Source organism: Excalfactoria chinensis, chromosome 5, assembly GCF_039878825.1.
Source record: "Excalfactoria chinensis isolate bCotChi1 chromosome 5, bCotChi1.hap2, whole genome shotgun sequence".
NCBI lineage: Eukaryota > Metazoa > Chordata > Aves > Galliformes > Phasianidae > Excalfactoria > Excalfactoria chinensis.
This window is the reverse complement of record NC_092829.1, coordinates 7,606,251-7,622,534: the sequence shown is the minus strand read 5'-3', so window position 1 is coordinate 7,622,534 and position 16,284 is coordinate 7,606,251. Positions and strand designations below refer to the sequence as shown.

Sequence of the window (16,284 nt, the reverse complement as noted above, 5' to 3'; positions counted from 1 at the left end):
GGGAGTTACTAAATAAGTTGTAAAATAATACAGAAACAAGACAGAGCAAAACAGGTAGTATAAAATATGTAGAAAATTGAGCTTCATATTCACATTATGTACCTGCTACATTAAAAAAAAATCCTAAAAATGGAGTAGATAATTAAGTAGATTGTTATTACTATTAAGTAAATAGATTACATGACTGTAATACGTAGATTTAAGAAGGCATGCCTTCTTTGCAAAACATTGCAGTAGATAGAAGGTTCAATAATTGTCTACATTTATTATCTATATTTATAATAAAGTTTGTAAAAATCATATTCATTTTTGTATGTTATGAAGAGGAAATTTACAGAAAGTATTTTGAAGTGTTTTGGATGCGTCTGGGTGAGGGGCTACGAGATATGGTTTAGTATCTTGTGGTAGTAATGGTGATAATGGTAGTAATGGTAGTTGGACTAGATGATCTTGTACGTCCTTTCCAATCTTGTGATTCTTTGAATGCAGTGAAGATCTGTGAGGAGCTCTTGTGTACATGATATATACACAATGTATACATCAGGGGTTATACATATATTTCATAGTCATTTCCTCACAGTGATTTTGAGAAAAATATTTACTGGCACTTCACATTTTTGAAAAATATAAAATGTTAGTAGTACAGTTTATCTGCACTCATTTTATGTCGGTGGACTTGTCAGCAATACCAGTGCTGACTCACCACTTCACATCAAGACTGTGGTTTTTATGCTAACAGGCATTAATTTTATTAAGTTTAAACACATGGCTATGTCTTCAGAAGACAGGTGAATGTATTTTCTATTCTGTTTCCATGTGGCATGTCAGTATAGTGTTATCCAAACTTTGTAAGCAAGAAAAGTAATGACCTGACTCTGTCGTTACCTTTTTGTACTGAGCTGTAGAGTGGAAATGTTCTAGCTCTTCTTTCCCAGCAATTTTTCTTTTCAGGCTGAATTGGACTTTGTACGGCTCTGAATATTGAAGAATCTTGAGTGCATCTTCATATTTGATATTATCAAAAAATATGGTAGCACTTAGAAGCTGATCACCTGCAAGAGGAATCAGATGGATATCATTTTAATTAGTTTGAATCTTCCTGTGATTTTTCAAATTCTGTTGTGTGCATGTTCACACGCACAATAAAAGAATCAACACCTACCATTCCTTTAAAATTCCAAATTATGTTCACAGTCACTGAACAGTAATTCATATAGTCAAACTGCTCTGCTTTGGACAGGGTATTACTTTGAGCTTGTCAGCTACAGCATGTTGCTCAGGTCTGTCAGGTTTTGAGTATTTCTAAGCATGGAAACTACACAACTTCTCTGGGCAACCTGCTTTGGGGTCTGATCACCCTGACAGCAATGTTATTTTCTTATATTTTTCACTATTTAGAATTTGGAGTTTTGTCCTCAATTAAATCATGATTTATTGAAGTTTGGTTGCATAATATTTTGCAGAAGAATCAAAGGCAGGTTCTTTGTGAAAGGAATAATAAGTTGATCTTTTCATTTTAATTGTGTATATACTATTTTCTGCATATTCTTTTCACCATTTGAGTAAAAACAAGATTTTTTTACAGTATATAAAACAATTCACAATTCATTACTCTTGGAGAAACTGATTTGAGAACTATTAATATGGAAATGCTATATTATTAGCTGGCTTGGCATTTATTATTTCAGTTATCCAAAGAGATAACAAATCAGAAGGTATCCATAGGCAAACACAGCTACGTGCCTCATTATTCTAAGACTAAAAAAAAAAAAATCAGAAAATCAGGCTTTACCTTCTCTCAGACTAAACACTTTTGAAGCAGGAGATTCCTTAAGTACTTTTTTAATAAATATTCCTTCATTTCCTCCACCAGCCACGCTAAAACCGCTGGCACCAGCTTCCACTTCTGTTTTCAGGGTCACTTCCATTGTCTCCTAGGTGTAGAAAAAGATGTGAATTTAAAAGTATTAATTTGCATCAAAGTGTTTGAGATCATACAATTACTTTCCTCAAGTATATTTTCAGTAGCTCAAGAAAGTATATTTAGAGCAGAGAATGCACCTGTTTGGTGTGGGTGTTCTAAATTAAATTAAGCACATGTATTAGGCCATGCTGCATCAAACCCACAAGCAAAGTAGATTATAATTTTAAAATGTGAAACATACGGAATTTCTCAGGGCTGAAAGGCTGTATTTTCTGTGAAGGTGCTAGGCACCTGAATTGAAGTTAATTGGTCAGAATAAGAGCTAGTGCTGCGCTGTACTGAAATCAGAGAAGACTGCAGAATGTTTAGAAGACTTACAGAAGGACCCCAAAGTAGGAATTAAATGTGCATACCTGTGCCAAATCTGAACAACTTGTTAAGTTCTTGGCCAAAACAAGTCTGAAGTTATTTTTTACCCATTTTTTCTTTCTGTTCACCCATCAACATCTGTGCGTTGTAACAGACTCTTTTTTTCAAACCACATACGTAAAACAGCTGAGTGCTTTTAGACTGACCTGTGGATGACTCTGTTTTGATTTGTCAGTAGTATATTTTTTGTTTTCTTCTTGCAGCTGAAACATAAATTTCAATTATTTAGTGTTCAAAAGTTGTACTGTCACAACATACAACTAAAGCCCTGCCTCAGTTATAAAGCCTGGTTTAGACCAAGAATTGAGGCTGACTTTATTGGCAACAGGCAAAACAGGAGTCGACCAGTACATTGTACAATGTTAATGATTTAACTATATTATCCTCAGCAATAAATTAGATGCCTTTGAGGGGAATGAATGCTGGAGACCAGCTGTATTAAGACACTGGGAATTTTTCTCATGCTTTCACTTTTGTGAATAACATACATGTTTTTCATTTATTTGACTTCCAGCGTCAATTTTGAAATGTTGCCTACTTAACATGACTGCAATAATTAAATCTTTACTCTCTAAAAATTAACAGATACATGTAATTCTGAAATATATACTAGATTCGAGCCAGTTTAATATCTTAATTATGGAAAATATTGCAATTTCTTGATGCTTTCTGTTACAGATTCCTTAAAAAATGCAGTCAATTGTATTTTTTGCTGAGAAATAAAAATATGACCAACTACAAAACCAGTGCAACATCAGTGAACTTGGCCTGGATTTTGGTGAGGGTAGGAAGACAATACAGCTGCAACTACGTCATGTACATGACATATGAGTCTCATCTATCTGTAGGACCTAAAGCCCTTTGAATTGATTCAATACAGCCATGCCTGCATAAAAACTCAGTATCCTTACCTTTAAGTATTCTTCTCCTATGGAATATTCATATACGGGTGAGGATCCCTGTGGCCTTGGACGGATGTCTTCTACTGCCACTTCATTAACCTGCAGGAAAGAAGTGAGGAATGGGAAAGACACATTCACCATTAAACAGTGACATATTTTATTTAGAAGAGATTTTCTCATCTCCTGTGTAAGCGTAACTCTTTGGTCAACAATATGAGGGATGCCCTGAAAGTGATGCCTCCTATTTCATTATGTTAGCCCACAACATCAGAGAAGGCATGTCATTGAATTCCTTCATGTGGAAAAAATGGCACCTATTGACAGAAGAGCTGGTAGAATGTCTTTGATTTTCTTTATGAATTGTATGCATCTCTGGGCTGGGCAGTCTGGAAGTATGAACAGATCAATTAGTAACAATTAGAAAAAGACCATCTTTATGCCATCCCTTGCTTCATTTGCATGGTTAAACACTGCATCATGTAACTTCAAACTTTATGGCCCTCTGTAAACAAGCAAACCATATAGGAGTCCCAGAAGGAACTTGGCTGACAAACTCTCAGCATACTTCCTTGTGGAGTCAGTCTATGGTAAATCTAAGCTAGATAAAGCTTTAAAGAATCAGGATTCGAACAGCCATAATTTGCGACGGGGATTTTGGATTAAAAAACCCCAAAAAACTCACAGAATCTTCATCTTCTGCATCAGCATCAGCATCTCCTGGAGGTTCTGCCGGTCTCAGCTGTCGTCCAGAACCTGAAAACAGCACACAGGTTGTTGGAGTCAATATGAGCTGTGCAAAGCAGAGAGCAAAGAGTTGCCAAGCCAACCCCTGAGCAGCACACCTGGAAAACATGCATGGCTGGCTGCAGAAAGGACTGCTTTTGTTCAAATTTGTTATCTCATCAAGCTGATCTTTCCAAAGTGATTTTCAGGGAGTAAGCATCATGAATTTTTGATTGTTATACAGACTCTCTTTTCATGGGTATTAAAAGTTTCCAGGGCAGAGAGGGATGGGGTAAAGGAGACAGGCTGTTTGAATGTAGGACTGTTTTGAAATGCCTGAAATTGTGCAACAAATAATGAAACTAGAATGGATATATCATCATTTTTAGCAATTCAGGCTTACCCAGTAGCTGACAGTGTGGCTGAGCTGAACACTCCCTGATGTGTAGGATATTCTACATACATACAGAAATTATTGTCCTGATGATCATACCTCCTTTCTGTCCTTGTGATACATTATTTTCAAGGCATTGGGCTTTCTCTCTCTTGAGTCCAATTCTGCAACTGTCATTATCATACATAGTTTTGGCTTGCCTAAACATATCCCCTGGCTTAAAAATATGCTTAAAATCTAGAGAAGACAGCCACAAGAAACATTGCATGACTCTTTCATTGTCTGCTTTAAGCAAAGAATTATTGGGTGGAAAATAATATTTCTTACTGTGGATATTGCATCCTGTATGTGCAGACAAGCCTGCATGCCTCAAGTACACATGCAATCCCTCTACAAGTTTCTAAGATCTTGTTAAAATGGCTGTGATTTTGATAGCTTGCTTTCATATTTTACTGATATCCTGCATTTATTTTTTTCCTTATCTTTTTTGCATATGAAAATTTCTCAGTGTTGGCAAGTTCATAAAGATCTTTGCCATGTAATCAGTGGTGGACTACTTCATTAAGATGAATAGTGATATTGTGCTTCCAATGGGAATGTCCCATGTTAGTCTGAGGCCAAGTTTCTAAACATGTATGAAGTGAGGACACCTTACCCATATGTACATCATTTAAATCATTGTAACTATCTGTCCTGTGATAATTTAGCTTCAAAGAATTAGGATCAACTTAGAAAATTGCAGAAGATGACCTTACTGCGGGCCACAGTTCAGATTAAATACCTCCAGACAATGGATTGATTTTTTCAAAAGCTCTGGTATATGCAGTTTTCATAAGCAGAACAAAATTAGAAGATGAGTGTTTAAATGTGTATCTAGAAACCTGATTTTAGACATTTCTGTTTAAAATTCTGGAATTAATTCATGAAATTCTTCACCGCATCCACATTAATAAGTATCATGTGGGGAGAAGACCTGGAGGAATGAGGTTTTATTGTTTAATTTGTTTAGTGCTACTAAAGATTCAGGTGCCAACAGCATATTTTATGGCTGTTACTAAAATTCCAAGAAATAGTAGGGACTTAGACTTGTGGCATTGCCATATTTTTCACTTGGGAAAATCCCACCCACAAGCTTTGAAGTCCATTAGAATGACTTAACAGGATAGTGGTTGGGTTGCTAGAATGTTTGCTCTCCGGTGAAGCACTTTAAGGCTAATTCTGCATCAGTCCCTGGTGGCTGCCAATGAGTTTGCTACTGGAAAAATAAAAGGAAAGAATTATCTGGAAGGATTCTTGGACTGGTTCACTGCTGTTTCTCTTGTTTTACTCCAGCAATGTTTTATTTGTTTAGAATTAGGGCACTGCAACTGTGGGGTTCTCCTTACTTGGGTTTTGAATGGGTTTTACTTTGGGTTTTACCTCACCATCCAGTAGGGTATATCCCTATATATATCTAGCAGAGGTAAAACTTTTAAAACCAGTTGATTTAAACAAAGGATACTCAGAATGATTAGGGAGCTAATAGCTTCAAAATCCTCCTGTTGCTAAGAATGGACTACTCATAACCCCAGAATAATTACATCACTTCCCACAGTAAAACTTGAAAACTTACTTCCCATCAGGATTACATTTTAAAACAACAAATGACTCTGCCAAGTCTTGTTTAGCATGGATGTGGAAAGGTAGACTTAGCCTAGATGCTATCTCATCTGCGCCTAGATCAGGAGAGATATTTCAGCCATTTAACAGGCAAAGCAGCACTATGTGAGGGACATGGGTGGCCTCACTTGCTTAGACACTTGCTGACAGGTGGTTGTTTTCCTTGTCCTTACTAGGGATCAAGGCTTGACAAAACGTGAAATGTCATCAGAAACATCCTGAGCAAATTTGTGAGCATAAAAGGCCTCTCTCACTGAACCTGTGATTTCACCAGACTCTGCCGACTTACATATTAATTCTCCCCCCCCCCCCCCCACCATGGTCAACCTATGTCATAGAAGACTTGTACCCCTCATTCCCACTGTAGAGTGGGCCAATGACTTGCTCCAGATTTTTTTTTTCCTTAAAAGCAGATCTGTAGAAGAGGGGAATTACAGTACATCAATGAATTCCATTTTCAGCAAAGCCTTCTTTCTGTGTATATAAGATTGTGCCAGTAAACTATGATTTATATGCATGTCATTCTCATGCCCCAAATAGTAGTGATGCCAATGTTTTATAGGTTTGAGGGTTTTTTTTATAAATCCCGGACAATCAATGCTTTGTTCAGAATGTTTTCGTAAACAAGATGGAATTTACATCAGTGACTGCTTCTAATAGCCAGTGAACTGACTTCAGAACAAGGGAATTTTTTGAAAGCAGGCAGTAGGAGTTATATAGAATGGGACGTTTTCATATCATACGACTGAAAATTGTGTTTGCTTTTTTAAACACATTAAATACATATATATATATATATATATATATATATATATATATATATAAAACCTAGCAATCCAGCTGGGCTGTTTGGGATAAAACTGCACAAATGTAAAACCAGCTCTATTTCTTTTGGTGTATGAATTCTGTGGGTGTTTCCAAAAACACATTTGAGATATTACAATCAATTTAAAGTACGACAGTCTCATCTAATTCAAGCAAAACTGTGTGTTAATGTATTGCATAAACTAAACAGTAACCTATACTCAACTGGGATAACGGCACATGAACTTATCGTAATCCGAATGCCTTAAAATCAGATTGACAATACAACAGCAAATGATAATAACAGATGTGTTGTTGAAAAACAAAATGAAGAAAGAAACTAAAGTATTTTGCTGTTCATTCTGGATTGAATGCTTGTAGATTATATTCCCTTCTCCACTCTTCTTAAGGTTTCATAGTACAGTTATGTTTGCATACAAATTCAGCGAATTGAAGTAGTCTACTCTTATTTTTAGGTATGCAGATTTTCTTTGCATCAACCCCTTTGGCATTAGATTTCCTGCCAAAAGTGGCTTTGTTTTGTTTTACTTTATTTATTTATTTTTGTGGGAAGAAACTAAAATGCTGCTGTTGTCTTGTTTTCCCTGGGATTTTATCCTAGGTGGGGGAAATCAGAGAAGATCTGAGCAATCAATGCAGTACACATATTTTTGACATAGATTAAGTATTGCTCATTCTCAGATAAGCTCCCGATCCAGGAGAAGAGGTTTCCTTTTGCTATGTACTGACTGGCATGAATTATCCAACTTTGCTTCAACGCTGGGTTTCTCTTAATAGACAGAAACCTGAGCTGTGGTAAACATATGAGACATGTTTACGCTTTGCTCACTCATTTATTATTCTTTGTTAATATACGAAAGACAAAAACTGTGCCTTTTCTCTGCTAGGATTTGGTGTATACTAACTACCATTTCTTAGCTGTGGTAAAACACAAACCTTTCCATTTGTCCAATGTTGACCTGGCTTGTTGGAAATAACAGTCTTGAGTCCAGAGTCAGTTACAGGACTCATGCTTAGACACTGGCAAGGGGCTGTATTAATCCAAAATATCTCCTGTTTTCTAAATGGAATGCCTTTCTTGAAACAAGGACTGTGCCCAAATCTTTTTTCCATGGCTTATTCTCTCTCTCTCCTTCAGGTATCACAATTGCTTGGATTCCTTTTCTTCCCTCAGAGCCTCACAGCCCCCATCTGATTCACTTCTCATATTTGGAATAGAAAATATTTAGAATAATTAGAATATTTAAAATTCTAGCTCCCAGTTCAGAAAAGCACTTGATAACAGGAATGCTATGCACATGCTTGGCATTTAACTTGGCCTCTCAAGAGCACATTTTCTGATAGGTAAGTTCAGCTGACTTCAGTTTGCTAAGAGAAAATCTTCACTTCAAGGTAACAGGCAAAAAGGCAGCATTCAAATATTTCACTTTTTCTTTGGCTTCCTCAGTCTTTTCCATACCCAGTTCTACCTTTTATCTATCCCAATCCATGGTCTCAGTTATTTTGATGGGTTACTTAATTAATGCACGCATCTTGCACTGGGTTCTTTGGATTTCCAAGGATATTCCAGGAGACTGAAGGCTGATGAATAAATGTAGATCAACCAACTAATTAAAATGTTATTTCAGCTAGGCAGCATCATCGAGTATTTAAGCTCACGACTAAAAAACAGCCTAAAGCTTTTTAAACGCCTTCACAAGGTTACATCGACTACAGAAAAATCTTCTATCTTGGCTACCACTTTCTGAATACGAAAATGAATTCTTGGCACTTAAGAAACTATATTCACTACTTTCCAAACTCAGCTGTACTACAGATCTCTGAACCCACAAGAAGATCTTTGTGTTCTCCGAGCTGCATCAATTGGCTCAATGAGCCACGATTTGCCAATCCTCCTGCTAAATAATATTCTGCAAATGATATGTGCAAGCACAAAAATAGTTACTGAGTATCAGCAGTGGCCTCAAATGTTTTACTATTTCTCTTTTGTTTCCCCCAGAGCTTTTTTCTACAGCTCAAATTACATATGGAAGTGATGACCTCACGCTACATTAAAGAAGGCTAAAAGCCTTCAAGTGCTGTTGTTAAAAAGAAAACATGGCAGATTTGCTGTCTGCAAGCTGCAAGGCAAAGAGCATCTGCCTTAACACCACGGCTTGAATTGAATATATGTGTCAAAATTTAATGTAAAGACCAAAACCAAACAACAATAAACAACAACAAACACCCAGCAACTAAGAATATGCAGGGTATGCTAAGCATGAGGGCCTTGGCTATGGCTGTTTATCCCCACCATGCACATCATCCTGGGCAATGTGTTGGAAGAGTCACAGACTTCCAAGCAAACAATGCTGTCTGTGAGACAAACTATCCTGCAGGCAACGCTTGGTGAAGGTAAGAATCTGAAAGGAACTGAAAATAAACCATACACATGCACCATGCTCCTTAGGGAAGCTTCCTCAAGGCATTACCAGTAAGCAGCTCTGACTATGCTGCGGAGAAGCATCAGCTAAAAATGGAGAGGTCCATTTTCTACAGAAACTTGCAAGCACGTTTCAGAGAACTGGTTTTATTTCATTGTCCTGTGAGATCCCATGGGCTGCATTACAGCAACTGCTGGGCAGGGCTGCGGGGCATGGCAGGACCGCAGCTGGAATGCTGTGGCTGTCACCCTATCCGGGCAGCACTGCTGGCAGTGGGGAGGTGCGGGTGCAATGTCACACAGAAGGCTGCCTCTCCCACCCTATGCCAGGAATGCTATGTTACTTCACTTGAACCACTGCCAGTGAGAGATCGGGGGCACCCAGTGCTCCACCTCAGTTAATGAACTTGTCAGCTCCCAGATGAACTATTGCCACAGTGGAAAAAGCAGACATTCTGCCTCAGAAAAAGTGATATAACGAGGAATAGCAACCCGTGTTGAGAGAGGGACCCTCCCCACCGAGCCCTGAAATTCTAGGATTCTATGGGATGAAGACCAAAGGTCTAGCCTGTGGAATGGCAATAATGATGATGCACGCAGCTGAAGGGGTTTAACAGGCCTTCCTATCTGCAGGATACTATCAGAACCAGTTTGGTCTGTGTTTGAGCTCTACTCCCAACTTTGTTTTGCATTTGGTCTGGTAAAACCCCCTGGCTGCACTTTGTCACTTAACTGCATACTTGCACCATGATGAATGTAACTGAGCCTTTGAGCTGAAAGCGGGGGCTTGGAGCAGCACTGAAGGAGCGGCGACTCCCAAATAACCAACGTGTGAATAGTTTCCTTCCATTCAAGTCACGGACAAGATGTTTCAAATCAAAGCCTTGGTATGTTAAGCTGCCCTTGTCGATAGTTAGAGTACTTCATTAAAAGCCTTCAAATAGTCTCATCTCAAAACCTTCTGAAATCAGAAAATACACATACTACAATCATCAGTTTCCTTTCCCAGCCAGAGAGCTGCTTGTGAATTTAGCTCCTGTTTTCATCAAAGAGAACAGGCCTCTGCTCTGCAAATTAGAGCAGCATTCAGGGAAGTAAGGTTTCTTACAGTCCCAACTGGGCTGTATAGGATTTTGCAGAGCATTTTCTACAGGTTGACAAATATTGGGGAAGACGTGGAGGAGCACTGGCATCTAAGAACAGATATAAACACTACCATAAAAAGAGAAACTCACAGCCCCCAGATGAAAAGGGGAGTGAATGGCTTTCCCATGAGTGTGTGTTTATTGATAAGCTCTGTCCGCAGATTTAAAACTATTAAAAGCATGCCTGCTTACACTTCACAATGTGACCAAAACCTTTCATGATAGCAATCAGAAACGAGCTCTTTATTTTTACAGTCGTACATCTTTCCTCTGATGGTAAAGATAAACTTAATAGAATCCAAAGGATATTTCAGACCATCAGAACGAAAGTACCCTGGCAGGGCTCTGCACAGACTCTCAACTTGAGGTGAAAAGCACAGGGGATATTCCACCCCTCTCTCCACCTCCCCCACCCCCACCCCCAACTTTTTTTTTTCTTTTCTTTTTTCCTTCTTGCTGCTGCCAAATTGAAGTTCCCCAGATCCTGGGTGAGTGAGTTTGATCCAGCTATCACCATTCTCCAGTACTTGGCTGAAAATTACTGCAACATGATTTCAGTAGTTCTTGTGATCAATAAAAGCATTTAGCCAGATCCACATGATTCTCCTGGTGCTAGAATAAAATACTTAGTAAAATACTTGAATAGTCCAATACTTCACCTAGTACTGAAAAATAATATTTTATAAGAGTGACAGAGTGTTTGAAAAGAAACTCCCTACTCAAGTTTGTTGTGAGAACAGTGCTTGAATGATGTCCAAAACAAACAGCAAAAGCAGGCGGTCGTGGCTGATACCTGAATTTTTCTCTCCTGATTTATCCTTTGTCTTACTGGCTAAAATACGGCTGAAAATGGCAGGGTAAAAAAGGCAGCTGGAAAATGCTCTTGGTACCACCAAAACAACCAGGGTTGTTTCTGATGTTCCTCAGGAATAAACTTCTCTACCTATATAACAAACAAGTCTTATGAAAGTGAGTGTGAAACTGCCTTCCTCCCATGGGCAGCACCCTTGCTGTCCTCCCCACTAGATAGCTGTGAATTAAACTTATCATGGCTGGCCTAGAAGCAGTGGCAGGTGGGTGCCTATTACAGATAAGGCCCATAAAGCTCACACTAATTCACTTTCCCACATTCCTTCTCCTCACTGATTCATCACCCCAAGAATCTAGGCTTTTCCCACAGCGGACTGCCTGCTCCATTGCCAAAACACAGCCCTGTCCAGATTTAGAAACAATCAGACAAACATATTTATTAAAAACCATAATTCTCCCTGTGTAGTCTTGATTGACAGCCCTGGAAACTAAATTTCTCAGTCTTCAGAGAAAGCATTGCTTGAGAAGTAGTGGCCATAGCCCAAGGCTGTCTCATAAAGTAGCCCAGTGGTGATCCAGAGAATCAGAGAATCACTAAGATTGGAAAAGACCACCAAAATCATCTATTCCAACCATCAACCCATCCCCGCCAGACCACTAAACCATGCCCCTCAGGAAGCAGCAGGATAAGCTGACTACTCCCTGCTCTCTCACTGGGAGATTAATGAAGGATGCTAATTCTCATTGCTTTTGATAGGATGCTCCGTTCATCCCCTTAGAATATGTATGAGAAGGTCTACTAACATGATGTAAAAAGCCCAACCCAATGGATACAGGCTTTCCATAAATGCCATCTACCACTCCAAGTTAGAAACAGATTTTTCAAAGGGGATCACTCCTCAAAACCACTAAGAGAAGAGAAATCATAACCAGAATCAACGTGTTGTAAAAAAAAAAGATTAGGTTGGACATTAGGAAATCTTTCTTCTCCAAGAGAGTGGTCAGGCACTGGGATGGGCTGCCCAGGGAGGTGGTTGAGTCATTGACCCTGGAGGTGTTCAGGAACTGTTTAGAAGCTGTACTGATGTACATGGTTTAGTGGGCAAATATTGGTGGTAGGTGAATGACTGGACTGGAAGATCTTAGAGGTCTCTTCCAACCTTGGTGATTCTGTGATTTTATGATTATATTTATATGCTGTATATTCATATAGCTTAAGCCAAAGATTTTTTCTGTCTAGGAAGACTTTTATTTATCTTGACTCCACTGATAAAATTCAGTGCAAAATGAAGTACCCAGATGTAGCAATATTAATGGAGTGATGTTACTGTGCATGTCTCTCTGCTATGCTGAGTATAGCCCCTCTCAAAACAGGAATGCAGGAAAAACCCTGTAGCTTTTCCACAACCTTTTATGGGGGCTTTTATATAAATAACTGCCCTTGGAAGTAGGTGTTCTGTTTGAGAAAGAGTTCCCTGGGCAACTTGTTTGGACGTAAATCACGACAGAAGAAAATATCTTCTAAGCTTTTAAGTTCCTTAATGTATATGTAATGCCAGAGATATGGGGAAAAGGTGACAGAAAATACTTGTGGGAAAATATTTTACATCAAAGATAAAGATAGTCATTCCCTCACTTTGTTAAGATAAAAATATTTTCTGTCAATAAACAGTGATGCAGGCAGTATTTGGCAGTGCTCAGTTTCTCTTGTTTTAATGTAGTTGTAGGGAAGTCTCCCTAAAAACTAAGAATTTCTGGAAACAAACCGAGAGTTCACAAAAGCACAAAAGCTCATTTTCAGGTAAATTCAAATGCTGAGTCAGTTAATAAACTTATTAATATAGCCCTGTTCACATCAATGTAGATCAAATCTGAACTACATACTGAGTTCTCAGCCCCTAAACAGTCAGTTTTCAAAAAAATTCAACAGGCGACCTACCAAATTCTATGTAAAATCACTGCCTCTTTGTTTTGGTTCCTTGCTACTCACCTCTTTTTCAGATGGCTTTCCCTAGCAGAAGTATACCAGAAATCCCTCTTGCCTCAGCATATTCTGGACTTCAATTTGATAACAGTTCTCATTTACAAATTCAATTTGTGACTCTTTGAAATTAGAATCAAATAGTTGAAGCTGAAAAGCACTGATGTTATGTATTAAGTTATAGAAGGAGAATTATTTGAATAATCTCATTTTCCCCCTCCACACCATTTAGACAGCCACCGAGGCACCCAAAAATAACAAAGCAGAATGCTTGCCTAACAGATTAGATGAAAGCATAATTTAGGTAAGGAAGTAGATTTCAGTTTTACGTTTCACAGAGGCTACTATAAACAACAGGGGTGGGGAAAGCAGTTTTTAAAGACTCGTTACTACAATCCTGGATTTCTTTTTTGCTTAAAGACTGCAGTAATGAGAAATTAACTGTGCTGCAGTTCATCCATGTAGTAACAAGGGGAACAATTGGGATGGGTGGAGTTGTTTGAAGCACCAAGAAAGCTATTTTTTGGGTTTGATTATCAACCCGAGGGCTGATTCATAACAGTTGCAAACATACAGAGCCCCTCTTGTCATGAGAAAATAATGCTATTTTATGGAAATGAGTAACTTTCTTTATCATAACGGTCTGTTCACAAATAAGGTAAATATTTTGCAATTCATTTAAAACAGGATGTGCTCCTTTTGAAGGCACATAGTAATATTTTTCTTTATGAACAGCTGTTCTAGATTGGGACTGACAAACAAGAGTTTAAATTACATTTTGAATGTAATTGAAATCAACAGCCTTGCATCAATATAGAGGTGGTGTAAAGAAAAACTGGGGATTCAGTTACAGTCTTTGAGATCTACTGCAAGTAGATGGGCCTGATTTTGCTCTCAGGTGGTTTTGTTTGAGTCATTTGCCTGTATGCAACTGAAGGACAAGCCAGCAGCTTGTCTCCACTTTGCAGAATGCCAGGTAGGTCACCTGCTGAAAAACATAGAGAAGGGCCTGTTTTTCTATATGTCCTTGTGAATCATGTCCAAGCACAGATACAAGCTGGGCAGAGAGCAGCCCTGATGAGAAGGGCTTTTTTCTTTATTACAAGTACTTTGAACACTACTTCAGAGAATCATAGAATCACTTGAGTTGGAAGGGATCCTTAAAGACCATCCAGCTTAACTCCCCAGCGCTGAACAGGGACACTGACAGTTCCATCAGGTGCTTAGAGCCCTGTTCAGCCTCACCTTTAGAGTCTCCAGGGATGGGGCATCCACAACCTCTCTAGGCAACCTGTGCCAGTGCCTTGCTACCCTATGGACATTCCTATGGGAAAAGTCTGTCCCATTTGGCAAAGGGAAAAAGAGAAACAGAAAAATGTCCAGGCTGATCTTTGAAGAAGACAAGCAAACAGTGTGCTCCTGTTTTGAAAGAAAATGTTTGGTATCTTTCGCTGCATGGTTTGATGCAATTGGGCATGGATGGGAAATCAACAAATGCAACCCATGCATTGCCTACAGTCAGTCCTATTTCAGGAGCGGCTATTTGAAAAATAAGTCCTTTTACACTTCTGTGCTCGGCAAGTCTGATACAGTAAGATTATCTCAAGAGGTTCTGAAAAGACAGCAGTGCTCGGAACTCAGGGCCATAAATGCTAAGCCAAGCACAGTGAGCAGGGCCAGGACGAAAATGTAAGGTCAGCTGGGACATGTCCTTCCATCAATTGATTCAGCCACGGAAAAAGAGTTCTTTGGTTTTTGAAACACAGCTTGCCAACACTTGGTCTTGTTCCTGATCCCTGGATGTCAAAGGCCCACTTTAAGAGTGCCATGCAAAGTATACATTACTGCAGGCTTATCTGCTGCAGTTGGAACCACCAGTCCATTTAAGAACTTCCTGACTGGTATTAGCATCATGTAGGGATGCAAAGGCTCTAAGAGAGTTGTTACTTGTTGCTTGGACCCACATGGATATTATTCATATCTTATTCTGCACACATCTGTGGCAGGGAAGGTCACAAACAGTTCTATAGTTAAATGCCTGAAGAGAGGGGTCTGAAAATGTATCTGAGCAGTTTCTAGGGAAGTCTAAGCGCTCCTTTCTGAACAATGCCAGCCCAGGGAGACTGGAAAACACATTTCTCGTGCATGTGTTTTGCATTAAATACAGCTGTCAAAAACGAGGAGGGCTCACGTTCCTGAAAAATTGCAGTGGAGACAAACAGTTGGAATAAGGCATTAACAGGAATGTGCCTGCCCTGCCTAAGCAATAATCACCACTTCCACAGACCCTCTGAGGCAACCTTTAAACGAGCTGGCTCAGGGACTGGTAGTGGTGGGATTTCAGCAAATGCTGCACAAACCCAGCCAGCTCCTCAGAGATGCCAGTTCTTGCTGCACAAGCCACTCCTTTCATCCCCACAGCCAGATAGACAGTGGCTCTGCACAAACCACACCTTCCCAATGCTGCATCAACGCATCCGGAGAGAGACTATCTTTAACCAAGCCTCCCTGTCCCTGCCATGCTGCAGATAATGCTTTCCAACTGTGTTGGCAATGAATTGAATCCATCTACTGCAATCTGATAATGCTTACCTCCAATCATATTGCTGCAGTAAAATTATGAAGTTGAAACAGCAAAGGCAAAGTGCCTTTTTTTTTTTGCTTGATGTTGATTTTCCTCTTATTCAATAGATCCAGGTTGAGGCATTGTCCTCTGACCTAAGTATACAGGATGAAGGAGTTCAGTTTGACTTGCACCAGCATAACAGCAGAATTCAGCTTACGATCTTCAAATGACAACATCCATTCACAGCTTTGATTATTTCACTGTAATATATCTTTGTATTTTTTATAAAGCTCATATTCTACAATAGTATTCTAGCTGGGATGCAGTTGTGTGGTGACAGTGTACCACATAAATTAAGCTAACTCTGGGTAATATCACCAAAAAAAATGTGTTTATAGCTTCATGCCAGTTTCTGACTAATGCTTTTGTTTGTTGCTATAGCAAACCACACATGAATCTGATAGCCAAAAGCATGTTTATGACTAACCTTAGCTCTCTGGGGAT

The 16,284-nt window shown here is 39.1% G+C and overlaps 1 protein-coding gene across 3 annotated transcripts in view; it reads right to left on the bottom strand.

Annotated features, from left to right (window-relative positions):
• The window catches only part of AHNAK2 (AHNAK nucleoprotein 2), a 71,400-nt gene that overhangs the window by 24,533 nt on the left and 30,583 nt on the right, over positions 1-16,284 (bottom strand). For 2 of the 3 annotated variants that reach the window (XM_072339258.1, XM_072339260.1), the window contains exons 2-6: positions 3,938-4,008; positions 3,265-3,354; positions 2,500-2,556; positions 1,793-1,934; positions 886-1,052 (exon numbers count right to left, since the gene is read on the bottom strand). In XM_072339258.1, the coding sequence (XP_072195359.1) occupies positions 886-1,052; positions 1,793-1,934; positions 2,500-2,556; positions 3,265-3,354; positions 3,938-4,008 (527 nt within the window). Of the gene's footprint in view, positions 1-885; positions 1,053-1,792; positions 1,935-2,499; positions 2,557-3,264; positions 3,355-3,937; positions 4,009-15,806; positions 15,933-16,284 lie in introns of all 3 variants that reach the window. The other variant, XM_072339259.1, reaches the window with a different exon arrangement.